This window comes from Balaenoptera musculus, chromosome 2, assembly GCF_009873245.2.
Source record: "Balaenoptera musculus isolate JJ_BM4_2016_0621 chromosome 2, mBalMus1.pri.v3, whole genome shotgun sequence".
Taxonomy (NCBI): Eukaryota; Metazoa; Chordata; class Mammalia; order Artiodactyla; family Balaenopteridae; genus Balaenoptera; species Balaenoptera musculus.
This window is the reverse complement of record NC_045786.1, coordinates 7,996,842-8,012,486: the sequence shown is the minus strand read 5'-3', so window position 1 is coordinate 8,012,486 and position 15,645 is coordinate 7,996,842. Positions and strand designations below refer to the sequence as shown.

Genomic DNA, 15,645 nt, shown 5'->3' with positions numbered 1-15,645 from the left:
CCCAGCAATTCCACTCCTGGGTATATATCCGAAAAACAAAACAAAACAAAACACTAATTCGAAAAGATACATGCACCCCAATGTTCATAGAAACATTATTTACAATTGCCAAGATATGGAAGCAACCTAAGTGTCCATCAACAGATGAATGGATAAAGAAGATGTGGTACATATATACAATGGATTACTACTCAGCCATAAAAAAGAATGAAATTCTGCCATTTGCAACAATGTGGATGGACTTAAAGGGCATGATGCTAAGTGAAATAAGTCAGACAGAGAAAGACCAATACTGTATGATATCACTTATATGTAGAATCTAAAAAGTACAACAAACTACTGAATATAACAAAAAAGAAGCAGACTCACAGATATCGAGAACAACCAAATGGTTACCAGTGGGGAGAGGGAAGGGGGGAGGGGCAATATAGGGGTGGGGGAGTAACAGGTACAAACTATCAGGTATAAAATAAGCTTCAAGGATATATTGTACAACACAGGAAATGTAGCCAATATTTTATAATAACTATAAATGGAATATAACCTTTAAAAATTATGAATCACTATATTATACACCTGTAATTTATATAATATTGTACAGCAACAATACTTCAATAAAAACAACAACATTTCCCATTTGTATATACTTTAGTATTATATTTACAGCACACTTTCACAAATATGCCCTGATTTATCCCTTACACTGCTATGAAGCTATACTCTATAATTGAGAAAGCAAAGGCTCTGAGAGAATAAAAGATTTTCTGAAAAGTCTTCCCTGAGCAAAATTAGTTACTCTCTGTTTTTCCCTTGAAAACTCGATTTGTTTTCTTGACTCTTCCCCAGGAGGCTGTGAGCTCCTGAGGACAGGCTGGTATTTTGTACGTGTCCCATTAAACCAACCCTGCTTGATTGGTGTCTGAAGTGTGGAGGCAGTCCGTAACCTGAGTCCTTAACCTGAACTTGTGCTAACTCCAGGCAGTTAGTGTCGGAATTGCTTGGTGTGGAAAACCTACCCATCTGGCAGGTAAAAGGTCTGGGAGCAGGTAAAGCTGCCCAGGAGATGCTAAGTCTCATCTGGGACTCCTTCAGTTCACCCAGGTCCAGTGCAGCTGCCTTTTGCTTTCAGCTTCCCTTTCTTCTCCAAGCCCCTTAGCCCGGCTCTGCAGACAGCTAACTGGTCAACCTGGCCTCTTAGGTCAGTGAACTAGTTTAGACCTGCCGTCCTGACTTTCCCCTCCACAAATGCTTTCCAGACCCACCTGCGGGGATTAACTGCTGGCTGCAGACAGGCTGTGTGGGTCATAGGCATCTGCCCTCTGGGCACCCTGGCTTGGCTGACCAGCGCAGCTTGGCCAGAGACAAACCATGGACAAGCATGAGGTGTGATTAGCCTCTGAGTCCCAATTGCCTACCAAGGGCCAGGCACACAACTGTTATTCAGTAAGTGTCTGATGAATCGAGTTGAGGTTGAAGCAGGAGGAAAATGTTTTCCAGGCCTGGTATCCGATAATTCAGTGTTCTCTCCAACACACTTGTAACACGAAGGGAGGTTCCTAAAAAAGCCCCCCTGAGGTGGGGCTAGCCCACCCTGCTCGCTCGATTTAGAATCTTGATTTTTATGTAACTTGATGAAACATAAGGGAGGACAAATAGGAGATAAAAAGAAAGTGGGAGACAGAGGTAAGAAGCCAGGACCCCCAAACTCATTCGTAATCAGCAACAAATAAGACAGACTAATCTGGACTAAGGAATTACCCCCAAACACCAAGCTGTTGGAGAACTGACTCTAAAACCAAGGTTTAAAAAAAAAATGGACCAACTAACCATGATAGTTACTGCTTGAATCTCCCATCTGGGAGATTTTTTTTCCAGAAGTCTTTCAGATTCACAATTCGTCATGGGAGACACTGTGTAGACTTTCCAGATTGTTGTCAAATTTGAGAAGACTTCTCTCAAGTTTCTTTTATATATGATCTATTACAGACATAGTTGCCGTTTACAGTAAAACCATGGGTATGAGCCCTTCAGACACAAGAATTCTGAAAAAAACAAACAAACAACCCTTTCTGCAAGCCACTTGAAAAGTCTTCATCCCATCTGCCCGTGGGCAGAAGAAGAAGGAATGGGGATTCTGGAAGAACTCTGCCCCTCTGTAAAATCAACTCAGGGCTCCTGGGTGCGTTTTCCAGGGAGCTGTCCCTTCAATGTAAGTCTGGACATTCCATGAGGAGGGCTTGGGGGGAAGGGTGGTTACACGGTCCTGGGTTGTTTAGCCATTATGGTTCATTAAGGGATTCTACACCGCCAAATTATGCCTAAAAATACAAAGGCCAGCTGTGCCTGCTTGCTTTCAAGCAGTCTGGGAAGCAAAGAGAGAGGACCCAAGCCACTCAAGTTAAATCAGCGAAATCAACTGCGTTATAAGAAAGCATCAATGGAGGAAGAACTAGTGACACCTTCCTTCAAGAACCAGGGAGGGGCAGAGCTACCCCTTTGCTCATCTGCCTTCACCCCCCGCCCCCTCAGTAAGTCTGGCTCCTTCTCCTCAGGCTTGGCTGGGCTGTCAGGACTGAAACGCCCGTGGCCGGCAGGGCCCTGGCTTCATGCCACCAGTCTGGATGGGAAAGCAGACTCTCTTGTCTCTCTCTTTTTAAGAGCTCTGCATCCCCAGCCAACTGACTCAGAAGGGCGACCCTCCTGCAGAAAACTTTCCCGCTTTCTCACATTCTGTGTGGGGATGTCTGACTAGGGGAGCCACCAAAGGGGAGGGAGGTGAGGATGGGCAGGATGGGGACCCGATATTGCTGTTCAGCGCTCTTCCCTCCTCACCTCGTGTACCGCGCAGCCAACGTCCCTTATCAGCTTGTTGCCACCTCTATACCACACACACACACACACACACACATACACTCTCCCTTTGAGAAAACAGCATCTCTTGTGAGAGGGGCATGAACTTGTGGAAAGGGCATTCTCATCTTTTACTTGGGTGTAAATCACAGGGCTCTGTCAGTTACCAGCTGGGTAACTCTGAACAACTTACGTCCCTCTCTGAGTTTCAATAACCTCATCTCCAAAAGGTGCCCTAAATGCCTATTTTATCAGGTTGTTTGGAAAACTGAGTTAGATCCTGCTTACGACACACCTCTCCCCGCGCCTGGCACCTAGGAGATGCCAGCTGAAGTGAACCCCTCCCTTTATTTATTGGACATAATACACAAGTGACAGCAGTTGACACCCCTTCCCCACCATCCCCTATGGGTTTCTCATGCTGCAAAGAAACAGAAGAGGAGCATCGGGTCCCACCTGGTAGACAGCCCTGGAGATGCACCATGGTTTCAGCATCAGCTGCAGGACCCGCAGGTTCCCCCCTCGGCACGTCCTCAGCACCCGGCAAGTCAGGCCCCATACCAGCCGGTCCCAGCCTCTCAGCAGGTCCTCGGAGCCCTGCGGCCCCGCAGCCATGCCAGCCCAGGCCCCGCCTCTGCCCCTCCGGTCCCAGGACCCACATGCACGCAGGGCTGTGTTCTTTTCCTAACGCCAAGTTCAAATGTCACTGAGATGTCATCGGGCCAGGAAAATGCAATCCAAATAACTCTGTCTCCTCCTGGTCCTTTGTCCTCATCCCCGGCTTCCCTCCCCACCACCCTCATTAATCTTCTGGGACTGTTTTCCTTCAAGGATGAGCAAACGGCTCCTAAATGAAAATGTTTTCTCGCTGCCTCTGGGAAGTCCCCAGGGACTAGGTAAGCCTCCCCCACTGTGGATAGGTACTCGGTGGACCTCGGTGGACCCCCGGCTGACTCTCGGCGCACATCGGAACAGAATTTAAAGAAGAACGTGAACCCGGAGTCATCACTGTGCTCCTGGTTCCGGGATTCCATCCAGGGTGAGAAACAAAGGGGATGGATTTTCAGCCTCTGCGCCAACATTCCCAAGGCATTCCATCTAGTCTCTTAACTCTTTAAAACTTCGAGAACCAGAGTTTCTGCACGGCAAGCCAAAAGGCCAGCTTGGGTTTTTTTTTTGTTTTTTTTAAAATCAACACTGGGAAAAACTGCTATTTCTGTGGGCAATTTGTAAAAAGCCAGGCATTTACTTTGGAAACCTCCCAAGTTTAGGTTAGGAAGAAAAGGGCAGTAAGAAAACTTATCTATTAGATGTAATATCCACATCTGCGATTTTGGAGGAAAGCAGATAAAGGGGGTAAAGGTAGCCTATCTCCTTTTCCCCATGAAGGGTCATTTTCTATAAATGCTCTTGTGACTTTATCACATATTAGATAAGCCCTGTGGCGACCTTAATCCAAGGAAGGACCTCCAGTTAAACAAGGTACAGCTATTTGAGATGTCAATCAAGTTATTTTGAGTTTTGATTATTTTTGATTATTGTTTTTATTATTATTTTATTTATTTTGATTATTTTAAACCATGTTTCAGAAGGGCATCTGCTTTCTAATTCAATAGCTTATAGACCAAAAGACGAGATGCCCAAGTCAGAAGGGGAGGGAAGAGGTAGGAGAAGATTCCATCATAATGCAACCTGTACAGTTAAGAGAAGGGCGTGTTTAAGTCTCAACATCATTTTGAGTGCGTGGTAGTCACTGAGGCATATTTGCCTTCTGCACATTCTTTATATTGATTGATGGATGGATTATCTTGTCTCTTCAACTCAAACCTTTAACGTCATCAGGAAACTAGTAGAACATAACTCACAGAACTCATAACTCACTACCTTCTAGAATGTCCTGACGTCAGACATAACAGTTTGAATTCGGCCCTACCACTTACTGCGTGAGGTCAGACAAATTAAATTCTCCGACTTAGTAGTTCTTTATCCATAGTGATGGAAATCACACCAACCTCACAGGGCTGTTGTGAGGATTAAGTCAGGGGATATTCTTTTTTTAAAGATTTTTTTGATGTGAGCCATTTTTAAAGTCTCTATTGAATTTGTTACAATTTCGCTTCTGTTTTATGTTTTGGTTTTTTTGGCCGCGACGCATGTGGGATCTTAGCTCCCTGACCAGCGGTCGAACCCACACCCCCTCCATTGGAAGGCAAAGTCTCAACCACTGGACCGCCAGGGAAGTCCCTATCAGGGGATATTCTTAACGTGGATAACGCAGGGTGTGGCATGTACGCTAGTTTAATTTTTTGGAGCGTTTCCCATGATCAGGTAATTCTAGGATATTATCTATCACTGATAGTATAAAACTCTTGAGATCATTTCCAAATTTGTGTTTCTCTAAGTCACCTTCTTGGAATCCCTTTTTTTCCTTTTGCTGTGGATCAATGTGTTCATTCATTTAATGACTATGTGAAGACCATTTTCATTTAAACTCTTCTTGGATGAGTTTTATCATTTTTCCATGAGTCATGGCTCCAGGGTAATACTGCATGATTTCATTCCTGTGTATTATTCCTTTATTTTCACACACCCCGTAATAAAAGGCAGCGGGGGTTACAAAGGAATCTTGTCTTTCTACAAAGGCATCAGCAGAGATAGTTTTACTAAGGAAGAAAGAAAGAAAGAAAAAGAAAGAAAGGAAGGAAGGTAAATTTTAAAAAACCAAATAGTATACGGACAGTGATTGCTCCATTAACATTAGCTAACTGCCGTGGTATTTTCAAGAAAAAACAAAGGCAAGCTGTATCATAGTTAGCTGTTCTCTGTGTCCCCAAGCTCACACTCTCCAACCTCTGGGGATTTTGGCCGTGAACCAGGCTCTTATCCAGAGCATGTAATTATGGAATGGATAGGGATAATTTTAAAGCCACTTTTTAAATCTACGATTAAATAATGTGACTTTAAAAATTAAAAAAAAAAAAGTTAAACATATATTTAGCTTACGGTCTGGGAATCTTTGAAGTCTAAATGTGCCATAATAAGCTTTTTTTTAAAACATGCCTGAACATAAACATATCAATTCCTGAGAAGAGCAAGACCTACTCAAGCTGCCCTGAGGTCTTTACCGCACACGGGGGCAGGGATGCCCTCTGCGGAGACTGGCTCTGGAGCCTGCAGTCTGAGCCTGGTCACGTCAGCAGATGTCTTCGAGCCCGTGGAGACACAGGTGACAGGGACGGGTCATGCCCAAGTGCAGGTGGACGATGCTCCCCAGTTTTGCTGGCCCCGTCTCTTCAGTCATGTCTGTTTCTGCCCTAGACCTTCGGTCACTAATTCAGACTTTCACAGGGCAGCTTTCCCGATGGCATCTGAGGCTGTGCATGCAAACAGCACCGCTACCATTGACTGTGATGCCCTGTGCTTTTAAAGGGATTTATGATGCTCAAGCAATCAGATACAGATCTGTGTATCTCTGTGTGTCTGTGTGTGCATCTGTGTGTATGTGTGTCTCTGTGTGCGCGCCTTCAGGTCGCAGAGAAGGAAATCAGAGTGACCTGTCCAGGCCATGTGAATATTGCGATGGTGTTGGGACATGATACCAGGGCTCACCAGGCCAACAAATGACCTGGATTTGTCTTACTGACTCCCAACTCCTTTAAATCATTTTCTTTATTCTTTCTTCAAAAATAATAGAAAATTGGGTTTTTCTAGGTGATTTGCCATTTAGACAGTTGATCACTAAACCTAAGGAGTAATGAATCGGTGACCTGCTGGGTATCTAAAGGGAGAGGAGTACCGTGAGATGCCCAGGAGACATCGTCAAGATCCATCCTGCATCTCCCCTCCTTTCATGAACCTTCTTGCTAATGTTTGGGGTGAAGAGTGTAAGTCTTGAGTTAGTTGGCAGGATTGGGTCAGTTGCTGCCTGTTTGCCTACCATTTGCCCTGCGGGGGGAACATCACAGGGAGAACTGAAGTCCTGGTTCTGTGGTTCCACGTTTGGGAAGGGAACCGAGGCTGGGGGCTCTAAATATGGTGCTAACCCTGGGGAGAGGCAAGCCTGGTGAAGCCAGGAGTTCGTGCCCAGGTCAAAGGCAGGAGAGGTGGGTGGGGCCTCGTAGGGCATGGCGGGGGTGGGGGTGGGGGAGGCTTGGCAGAGCTCTACCTGGGCCCCCCTCTCTCAGCTGCTCCACCCTTGGTCCAGCTCCCTCCATCTCCATGCCTTTGGGTTTTCCACCCCTGCTCCCAGACTTTCCTCACTATTTTTGTAAAGACAGAGGAATTTTTTAAAAAGCAATAAATGCCTTTGCTTGACTCCAGGGATGTTTTCAGACATAATTACTGCTTTGAGAAGAAATTGGAAAAACTCTTGGAAGTTGGAAGTAATGCGTAGTGTCATTAGGAACAAAATTAGCAAATACACAAAGACAGGAAATGGCACACATGCGGAGAAGTCTATTTACAGCAACCAAAGAAATATGTTCAGAAATGCAATCTAATTAACCCATCTTAATTATTCACTGATTATTTACTGACATCTGTTTTAGAAAATGTCAGCCATAAGATTGACCGGAGAACTCCCATACTCTGTGTCAGGTTAAATTCAGCTACTGGGAGGCATAAATAGCATTTTTAAAAGGATTCTCTTAGATGCGTTATGTCAGCAGTCCCCAAACTTTCTGGCACCAGGGACCGGTTTCGTGGAAGACAGTTTTTCCACAGAAGGCAGGGGACGGCTCAGGCGGAAATGCGAGAATGGGGAGCGATGGGGAGAGGCAGATGAAGCTTTGCTCGATCGCCCAGCTCCTAACAGGTTGCGGACCAGTAGTGGTCTGCGGCCCGGGGGGTTGGGGACCCCTGTGTTATGTTATCCTTTGCTGATAGAACCTGAAGAGAAAGGGCAGTTTCTCCAACATCAAGGCCCGGTCCCGTTGAGACCCAATGCCGAGACATTTCAGCCATAATTAAGCCCTGCTAAAAGCCACATCTGTTCTTTTGGAAGACCTAAAGAGGATCAACAGGCAACTTATTCCAAAGTGAGCCTGAGAAGGTGCTGGAAAACAAACGAATCCACAACAGTGAGCGGAAAAGCAGGGGGGTGTTCAGAAACACCTGTCAACCATATCTTTAGGTTTTGTAGAAAGCAGATTTCTTTTGGGTTTTGTGTACAGTTAACATTGCTGTGTCACAGACCTTTCCAGCCTTAGCTGCTAATTCACGTTTTAATTCTATATCCCCTCCCCGCCATGACTTACAACACAGGAACAAACTTGGGTTGAAATCTATTGCACATACAGTTCTTTCCATCCACTGAATGCTTTTGTTATTAAATCTCCATGTGTAATCAAAAATGCCAGTTTGGGCAGAACTGGAAACTTTATTTTTTAAATGAAGGTGGCCCAGCATTCTTTGTTAGTATTCTTTAAAAAAGAACACATGACTGAGATATAATTTATATCCCATACACTTTACCCATTTAGAGTATACAATTTAATGGATTTTAGTGTATCACTGGGTTGTACAACCATCACCGCGACCTCATTTTATAACATGTTCATCACCCCAATATGAAACCACATACCTATCAGCTACCCGTTTTTCTCCCTCCTTCCCCCAGCCACCCGCAAACACTAATTTACTTTCTGTCTCTATAGATTTGCCTATTCTGGACGTTTTATATAAATGTGATCTCTGTGCCCGGCTTTTCTTACAGAGCATAATGTTTTCAAGGTTCATTCATGTTGTAGCCTGTATCAGCACTTCATGTCTTTCTCTTACTGAATAAAATTCCATCGTGTAGAGATAACCCATTTTGTTTAACCATTCATCCATTGGTGGGCATTTGGGTTGTTTATTCTTTGGGGCTATTATGAATAATGCTGCTATGGACATTCATGTACAAGTTTTTGTGTGGAGGTATGTTTTTCATCTCTCTTGGAGAGCTACCTAGAAGTGGCATTGCTGGATCATATGGTATCTCCATGTTTAACCTTTTGAGGAACTGTCAAGCTGTCTTCCCAAGCTGCTGCACCATTTTACATTCCCACCAGCAGTGTGTGAGGGTTTTAATTTGTCCATATCCTTGTCAACCTTGTTAATGCCTGCCCTTTTGATTATAACCATCCTAGTGGTTATGAAGTGGTAGCGATCTTACTTTCCTGGTTGGGCTCTAAGACACGGCTTTGGGTAGGGTGGGGCCCGATAGCCAGCAGGCAGTGCTGCCTTTCGAGGGCCGGCCTGCTGTCTTTCCTGACTTAGCCCCAAGCGTGCAGATGGACTTTGGGGAAACAGAGGCAGAAGGCACAGAAGAGCCCAGAATTTCCCCTCCCCCTCCTTCTCCTTCTGCTTCTGACACTGTCACGCCCACCAGCGGGAGCAAAAGTCCAAACGCTTTTGGAAGTTCCCATTTGTCACTTTATAATCCCAGTGCCAGCTCTTTGGGAAAAGGATATTTAGAAATAGCACTTGTCTGGTGAAGTGAGTGGGCGACATGCAAAACCCAAACCCAAACAATCTCTTGAAATCCCGAGGCGTTTCAGAACTGCTCACTAACACACTGAATCCCATATTTGGGTCTGGAAAACATCCCAGCTCTGACAAAGAGTCATCAGTGCGTCATCATTCCTCAACCTGGGATCCCAAATGACCCGCTCATATAAATGCTGGGGAGCACACTCTGATCATTTGCGGGGTAGGAGAATAATTTTTAAAAAATGCTTGGCTGTGTACATAAAAATATTTTGGGTCCCTGGGAAAGTAGCAGAGAGGCAGGAGCTGCCCTCTGGCTTAAGCGCTCCAGAGCTGCACGCCAAGAGCTATGTTTAGAAATATTTCCCACAAGTGCTACAAACCATTTTATACAAGGGATCCTAGGGCCATAAAAGTGATGTCATCCTATCAATTACCCTGGTTACAAAAGTCAGTTCTCATATACATGCCAGGCCCCAGTAGAAATAAAATCAGGGCCGCCTGAATCAAATCAGTCCAGACCCTGAAGAGAAATTAAATGCCCCCAGCTCTTCTCTTTCTTAATCTCTTGTTACTTGGTTTCCATGGGACTCAGTGGCCAAGGATGATTTTTGAGCATATATTTTGCAAGCCTGTGTTTATGTGATCATGGCCTTATATGAAAAAAAAATAGATGCCTTGTGTTGTTTCGGGGTTGTAAGCGCTTGGGAGGGCAATGGTCTGGGGCCTGTCGGGAGTGAAGTTGTCAAGTTGGGAGCAGGGCCTGCCCTCCGTTGAGAACCATCTCTTCTTCCTTCTCATGGAGGGAGATTAAGATGAATTAACTGCTCAGAGGAGAGCTGTGGAGAGATAACTTTCCCTCCAAGTGGGAACCAAGAAGATGTTAGAAAACTTGTGTCTAGAAGCTGTGAAAAGGTTTAAGGATAACTCAGTGAGGCAGAAGTTAATGTTTCTCCTCCAGACATAAAGGAAGGCAAGTAGAATTGGTAAGAGGTAAATCAAGATAAGAACACTTACTTTTTCACCTATGGCTTAAATTCCTTTTAACCCTTGCCCCAACTGCAGGCCTGATGTTCTTATGTCTTATGTTGTTCATAACATATTAGAAGGTTTTAAGAAATTTGTTACTCATTTCTCTAAAATTCCTTCTAACGTAGCAAACCTACTTTTATTTTTTAATCCTCAGCGTCTTGAGCTTAATAGAAATGTAATGACAAAGAATGAATGAAAATGTGTATTTTATATAAAAGCATAGGCTTGTGGCTTTTCCTGCTGCTCTTGGGTGACATGTCTTCATAAAATCTACCCTGGAGTAGCTTAAGCTCCATAATAGGAGTTTCCGTTGTTCTTCTTGCTTTGGTTTCTCAAAGAGCAGGCGTGTAGGGTCAGCCCTACATCCCCTTTCTTATTTGGTTGTGAAGACGTGACGCGCTATGACAATGACAATGCTGGAGGCTTGATGAATGGGGATGGAATGGCTGTGCTAATGGAGGTGTGGTCAATGACACTTTTGTAGGTCAGATGCAATTTTGGTGAGATAATGACTTTGGGAAGCCATTCTCTATGCTACATTTTCCCCTTGCTTTCTTGGAATGCTTTTCCCAAGGGGAAAAAGAAAGCAGAGAAATACAGAAATATGTCTGCCATCCGAAGAATCCAGCTGGGAGACTATCTCCTGACCATCACTCTGGCCCACCCCAGAGCTCTTTACCCTTAGTACCACCAAGTCCAGAAGTCCCGCAGCTATGCCTGGTTCCAGAGACTATATTCCAACATGGTTGTGTCAACAAATCTGTTTTACTCTAGTCCATCACATTTTCTAGAGTTAGTAAAATTCCTCTCATGAAACAATCTCCATAGCAATGACAGAAAACCCCAAAACACATAAAACAAAACAAAAAGCAACCACGAGTTCTTTAGTTGACTTTGTCAAGGGGGACTGAAACAGTCCATGAACTGGATGTTTGTATTACAAATTCAAAGCGAACCAAGAAGCAAATCCTTTGATATATACAAAATTAGGCCTGTTTTAGGATAAGCTTATTAATGTAGTGAGTTACCTAAACTACCACTGAAGAATTTAATACTGTACGTTCTCATTAAGATCTCTTATGGATAAAAATATTTATTTGGAGTGCTGCTTTTCGGAACCATTTAAATTAGCCTGATTATGGGTAGCGTGGTCTGTTCTGCATCCATGGCTGACCAAGGATAATAGAGATAGCTTAGGATTTAGCAACAGAGGTGGAAAACCAAGAACTATATTGGGGTTGGAGATCTAGGCAAATTATGGCCAGGAAATCACGTCAGTGGTCACAGATATCCAGAGTCACCCAGAGTTTAAAGGTCAAGGTAAATCAGTGAGTTCAAAGCGGGCAGTCAAAATAGCTGTGAACAATGAATTTAGAGTTCAGGTCAACCAGAAGGCCGGAAACTAGGTGGGCTGAGAGCAAACAGACCAAAAGATATAAGGAAAGACAAGCCAGGGGTTCACTGCTGGATGCAAGGTTGGAGGGAAAGCATGGCTGGCTGGACCCTCCTCCATCTGCCTGTGCCAGGGAATTTCACATCCTTCCCTTTACAGCAGTGGTCAAGCTCCTAGAGGGGCGTAACGAACCGCAGGTAGAAGCAGCTGAGTTGGGACCTGCCAGAATCCAAGTGCACAGGCAGGAGGAAGTAAGGCTCCAGCAGGTACCCGTATCAGCCATCTAAAAGTCCTTTTATTTAGATCTCTCCTATGTCTTCCCAATTTCTGACAGAGGCCAAGCGGCCCATATAAGTGAAACATTTACTTAACCCAAGGCTCACTGTGTCTCCTAATTTGCAAGAGGTCCTTTCCCTCAATTGGCAACCCTAAAATTGCACAGGAAGGAGGGCCAGGGAAACAGGAGATGGAAAGAAATGTAATGCCCTTTAATGATGCAAGTGAAAAAATGTAATTATACCCACCCAGGCCATGAAAGCATCTGAAAACCTATAAGGAAAACTAGCTGAGACTTTATTGTTTGATTTGTTAGGAAAGATAAAATGAATTCTTCCCTTTTTTCAAATGAAGTCTCTATGTGGCATAATTTGAGGTAAATTTCTGCGAGAGAGAAAGGAAATTGGATCAGGGGATTGTTTATTTCCCCCTTGATGCCGAAACAAAGGTGATGATTTAAGATTTGGCTGTAAGGAGACACTTAGGAGCTAAGTGCCTTCTGTTTGTGTCTCTTAATAAACCCAGGACGACGCCCTCATTGTACCACAGCTGGGAGCAGGCTTCTTGTTAATTAAGCACGGGTAATGGGCAGGTCTGAGATCTCCTTCCTGAGTTTGGCCACGATTAAGTGGCCTGAGGCACTCTCTCGAGGGAACACTCTACCTTCTCCACCAAAACTCGGGCTGCATTTCAAAATGTGAAAAACAGAGCAGCCTATGTGGCAGGGATTTCATGAAACTGAATGTGTGTTCAGAGCCCAAGCCAGGATGACAGCCCCTCCTCATTTCCTTTGTGAGGCGTGGAAGTATTTACCTGTTGGGTTTCCTACCCTCCACCCCTGTGGGTTTCAGATATTGATCTTTTTAAAAAAAAAAATTGTGGTAAAATATACATAAACATAAAATTTACCATTTTGACCATTTTTAAGTGTACATACAGTTCAATGGTATTAAGTACATTCACACTGTTGTGCAATCATCACCACCATCCATCTTTAGAATGCAAAACTGAAATTCCGTGCCTATCGTACTATTCCCCCCAGCACCTGGCAGCCACGATTCTACTTTCTGTCTCTCTGAATTTGCCTATTCGAGGTACCTCATGCAAGTGGAATCACACAGTATTTGTTCTTTCGTGACTGGGCTTATTTCATTTAGCATAATATTTTCAAGGTTCATCCATGTTGTAGCCTGTGTTAGAATTTGCTTCCTTTTTAAGGGTGAATAATATTCCACGGTATGTGTATACCACATTTTCTTTATCTTTTCATCTGTTGATGGACACTTGGGTTGCTTCTACCTTGTGGCTTTTGTGAATAATGCTGCTACGACGTGGAAGCAACCTAAATGTCCATTGACAGATGAATGGATAGAGAAGACGTGGTGTGTGTGTGTGTGTGTGTGTGTGTGTGTGTGTGTGTATATGTATGTATATATATACATATACATATACAATGGAATATTACTCAGCAATAAAAGAGAATGAAATAATGCCATTTGCAGCAACATGGATAGATCTAGAGATTCTCATATTAAGTGAAGTAAGTCAAAGACAAATACCGTATGATATCACTTATATGTGGAACCTAAAAAAATGATACAAATGAACTTATTTACAAAAGAGAAATTGACATAGAAAACAAATTTATAGTTACCAAAGGGGATAACAGGGGGCCGGGTGAGAGATAAATTAGGACTTTGGGATGAACATATACACACTACTATACATAAAATAGGCAAATAACAAGGACCTACTGTATAGCACAGGGAACTATACTCAATATCTTATAATAATCTATAATGGAAAAGAATCTGAAAAAGAATACATACACGTACATACATATATATACACACATATATATAGAGAGAGATATGTGTATATATATATATATATATATATATATATGAAACCGAATCACTTTGCGGTACACTTGAAACTATTACAACGTTGTAAATTAGCTATACCTCTATAAAAAAATAATGATGCTGCTATGAACATGGGTGTACAAATAGCTGCGTCTCTGTTTTCATTTCTTTTGGGTCTGCAGCCAGAAATGGAATGCTGGATCATCTGATGAGTCTATGTTGAAGTTTGGAAGGAACGGACATACCCTTAGATAGTCATCTTTTTCACCTACTACTTCTGCTCTGTCCTGTTCCTGGGCAGCTGCTGAGACAGCCTGGGACCTTCCCTGCGGGCAGACACACAACTGCTGACCTCTAGGACTTGTTTATGTAAATGGGCTCTGCTCAGGTGGCCCTCAGGTGAACCTGTGCTACTTGGCATGCACCTGCCTCAGCAGCCCTGACCTTTACTACATCTGCTTGATTTGCATTCTCATTCCCAGGCTGGAACCAGAGTCCAGCTCTGAAGCCCAGTGCCAGTGGCAGCCGGCGTGGCCCTCACAGTTGCCTCCTCCTGGACCCTCCGCGCGGACCACTCTGCTCTCATCGTGACCCAAGGGGCCTTAGCCATGAGGTGGGCTAGTTCCTCCATTGAAGGCCAAGGGCAAGAAAAGGAAGTTGGGAATGGGTGGTGCCCTCTGAGCAGATCGCACTGGCCTAGGGTATTTTGGGGGTCAGTGGCTTCAGGCTGATTGAGGCTGTGACCCCATTTAAATTACCCTGAACATAGGTTGGCTTCTGGTGGTGGGTTTGAGCTAGACTCAGCATCAGGATGTGGAAAGATGCAGGAGACGGATTGGGGTCCTTTCTGATCTGAAGTAGGGCCCCCAGCTAGAGCAGGGTGAGCAAGACTGCAGCCCCTCAGGCTCCAGCTTCCGTGGGAAAGCAGATGCAGATCAGGGTCAAGGGCACAAGCCCACTGGTTTGGCTTGGGTTTAGGGAGTAACAGCTCCAACCCGGGGAGTTGAGGGTCCTGGGCACCACCTAAGCCACTGGGTACCAGGCTTCAGAGCCGGTAGATGCTTCCTGCTAGCACTGCTCAGCCTCCTGGAACTTGGCCAGACTTGACCTTGACCTTGTCCATTGTGCTGATTTAGGAAGGGCGTGTTGGCAGCTTTCACATCTGTACCTGGAAGGTCTAGCAAGGTGGGCTCTGACAACCACCAAGTGACTCCAAATGAAACTCCCCCAGCCCCACTGTGGCCACCGATCACAGGGACGCCACCACTGGCTTTGGGCATCTCCCTTGCCTGGAATGTCAAGTCTGCAGGGCCTGCCTGGATCCTGCCCTGTGGACTGCAGCCCCCCCTCTCCCCAGGCATCAGCATTTCAGCCAACTTAGCAACCCTCCCTTACCTGGTCCCTCCATGGACCACTGGTTGTCAGCCCTGGCTGGCCCATTAGAATCAGCCAGGAAGCTTTTATGAAATGCATTTACCTGGGCCCCATCCCTAGAGATTCTGACTTTATGAGTCTGGGGGAGGGAGTTGGTATTACTACTCTTAACAAAATATCCCAGTCATTCTAACATACAGCCATGGAAAAGAACCACGGCCACAGACCAACACTGAGTTCCCTGCGTCTTGAAGATGAGTTCCTTTCACTCATAATGTTACCTAAGAGCGCAGGTCAGTGTTCTCACGCTTTAGCTTGCATTAAAATATCTGGAGGATGTGTTCAAACACAGACCTCCAGGCTTCACCCCAGAGTTTTTTGACTCAG

At 44.6% G+C, this 15,645-nt stretch overlaps 1 protein-coding gene across 7 annotated transcripts in view; it reads right to left on the bottom strand.

Annotated features, from left to right (window-relative positions):
• The window catches only part of FRMD4A (FERM domain containing 4A), a 468,321-nt gene that overhangs the window by 295,853 nt on the left and 156,823 nt on the right, over positions 1 to 15,645 (bottom strand). Inside the window, exon 1 of one of the 7 annotated variants that reach the window (XM_036844686.1) lies at positions 3,307 to 3,465. The exons of the other annotated variants lie outside the window; for them this stretch is intronic. Within the exon in view, the coding sequence (XP_036700581.1) occupies positions 3,307 to 3,465 (159 nt within the window). Of the gene's footprint in view, positions 1 to 3,306; positions 3,466 to 15,645 lie in introns of those variants that run through there. 7 annotated transcript variants of the gene reach the window in all.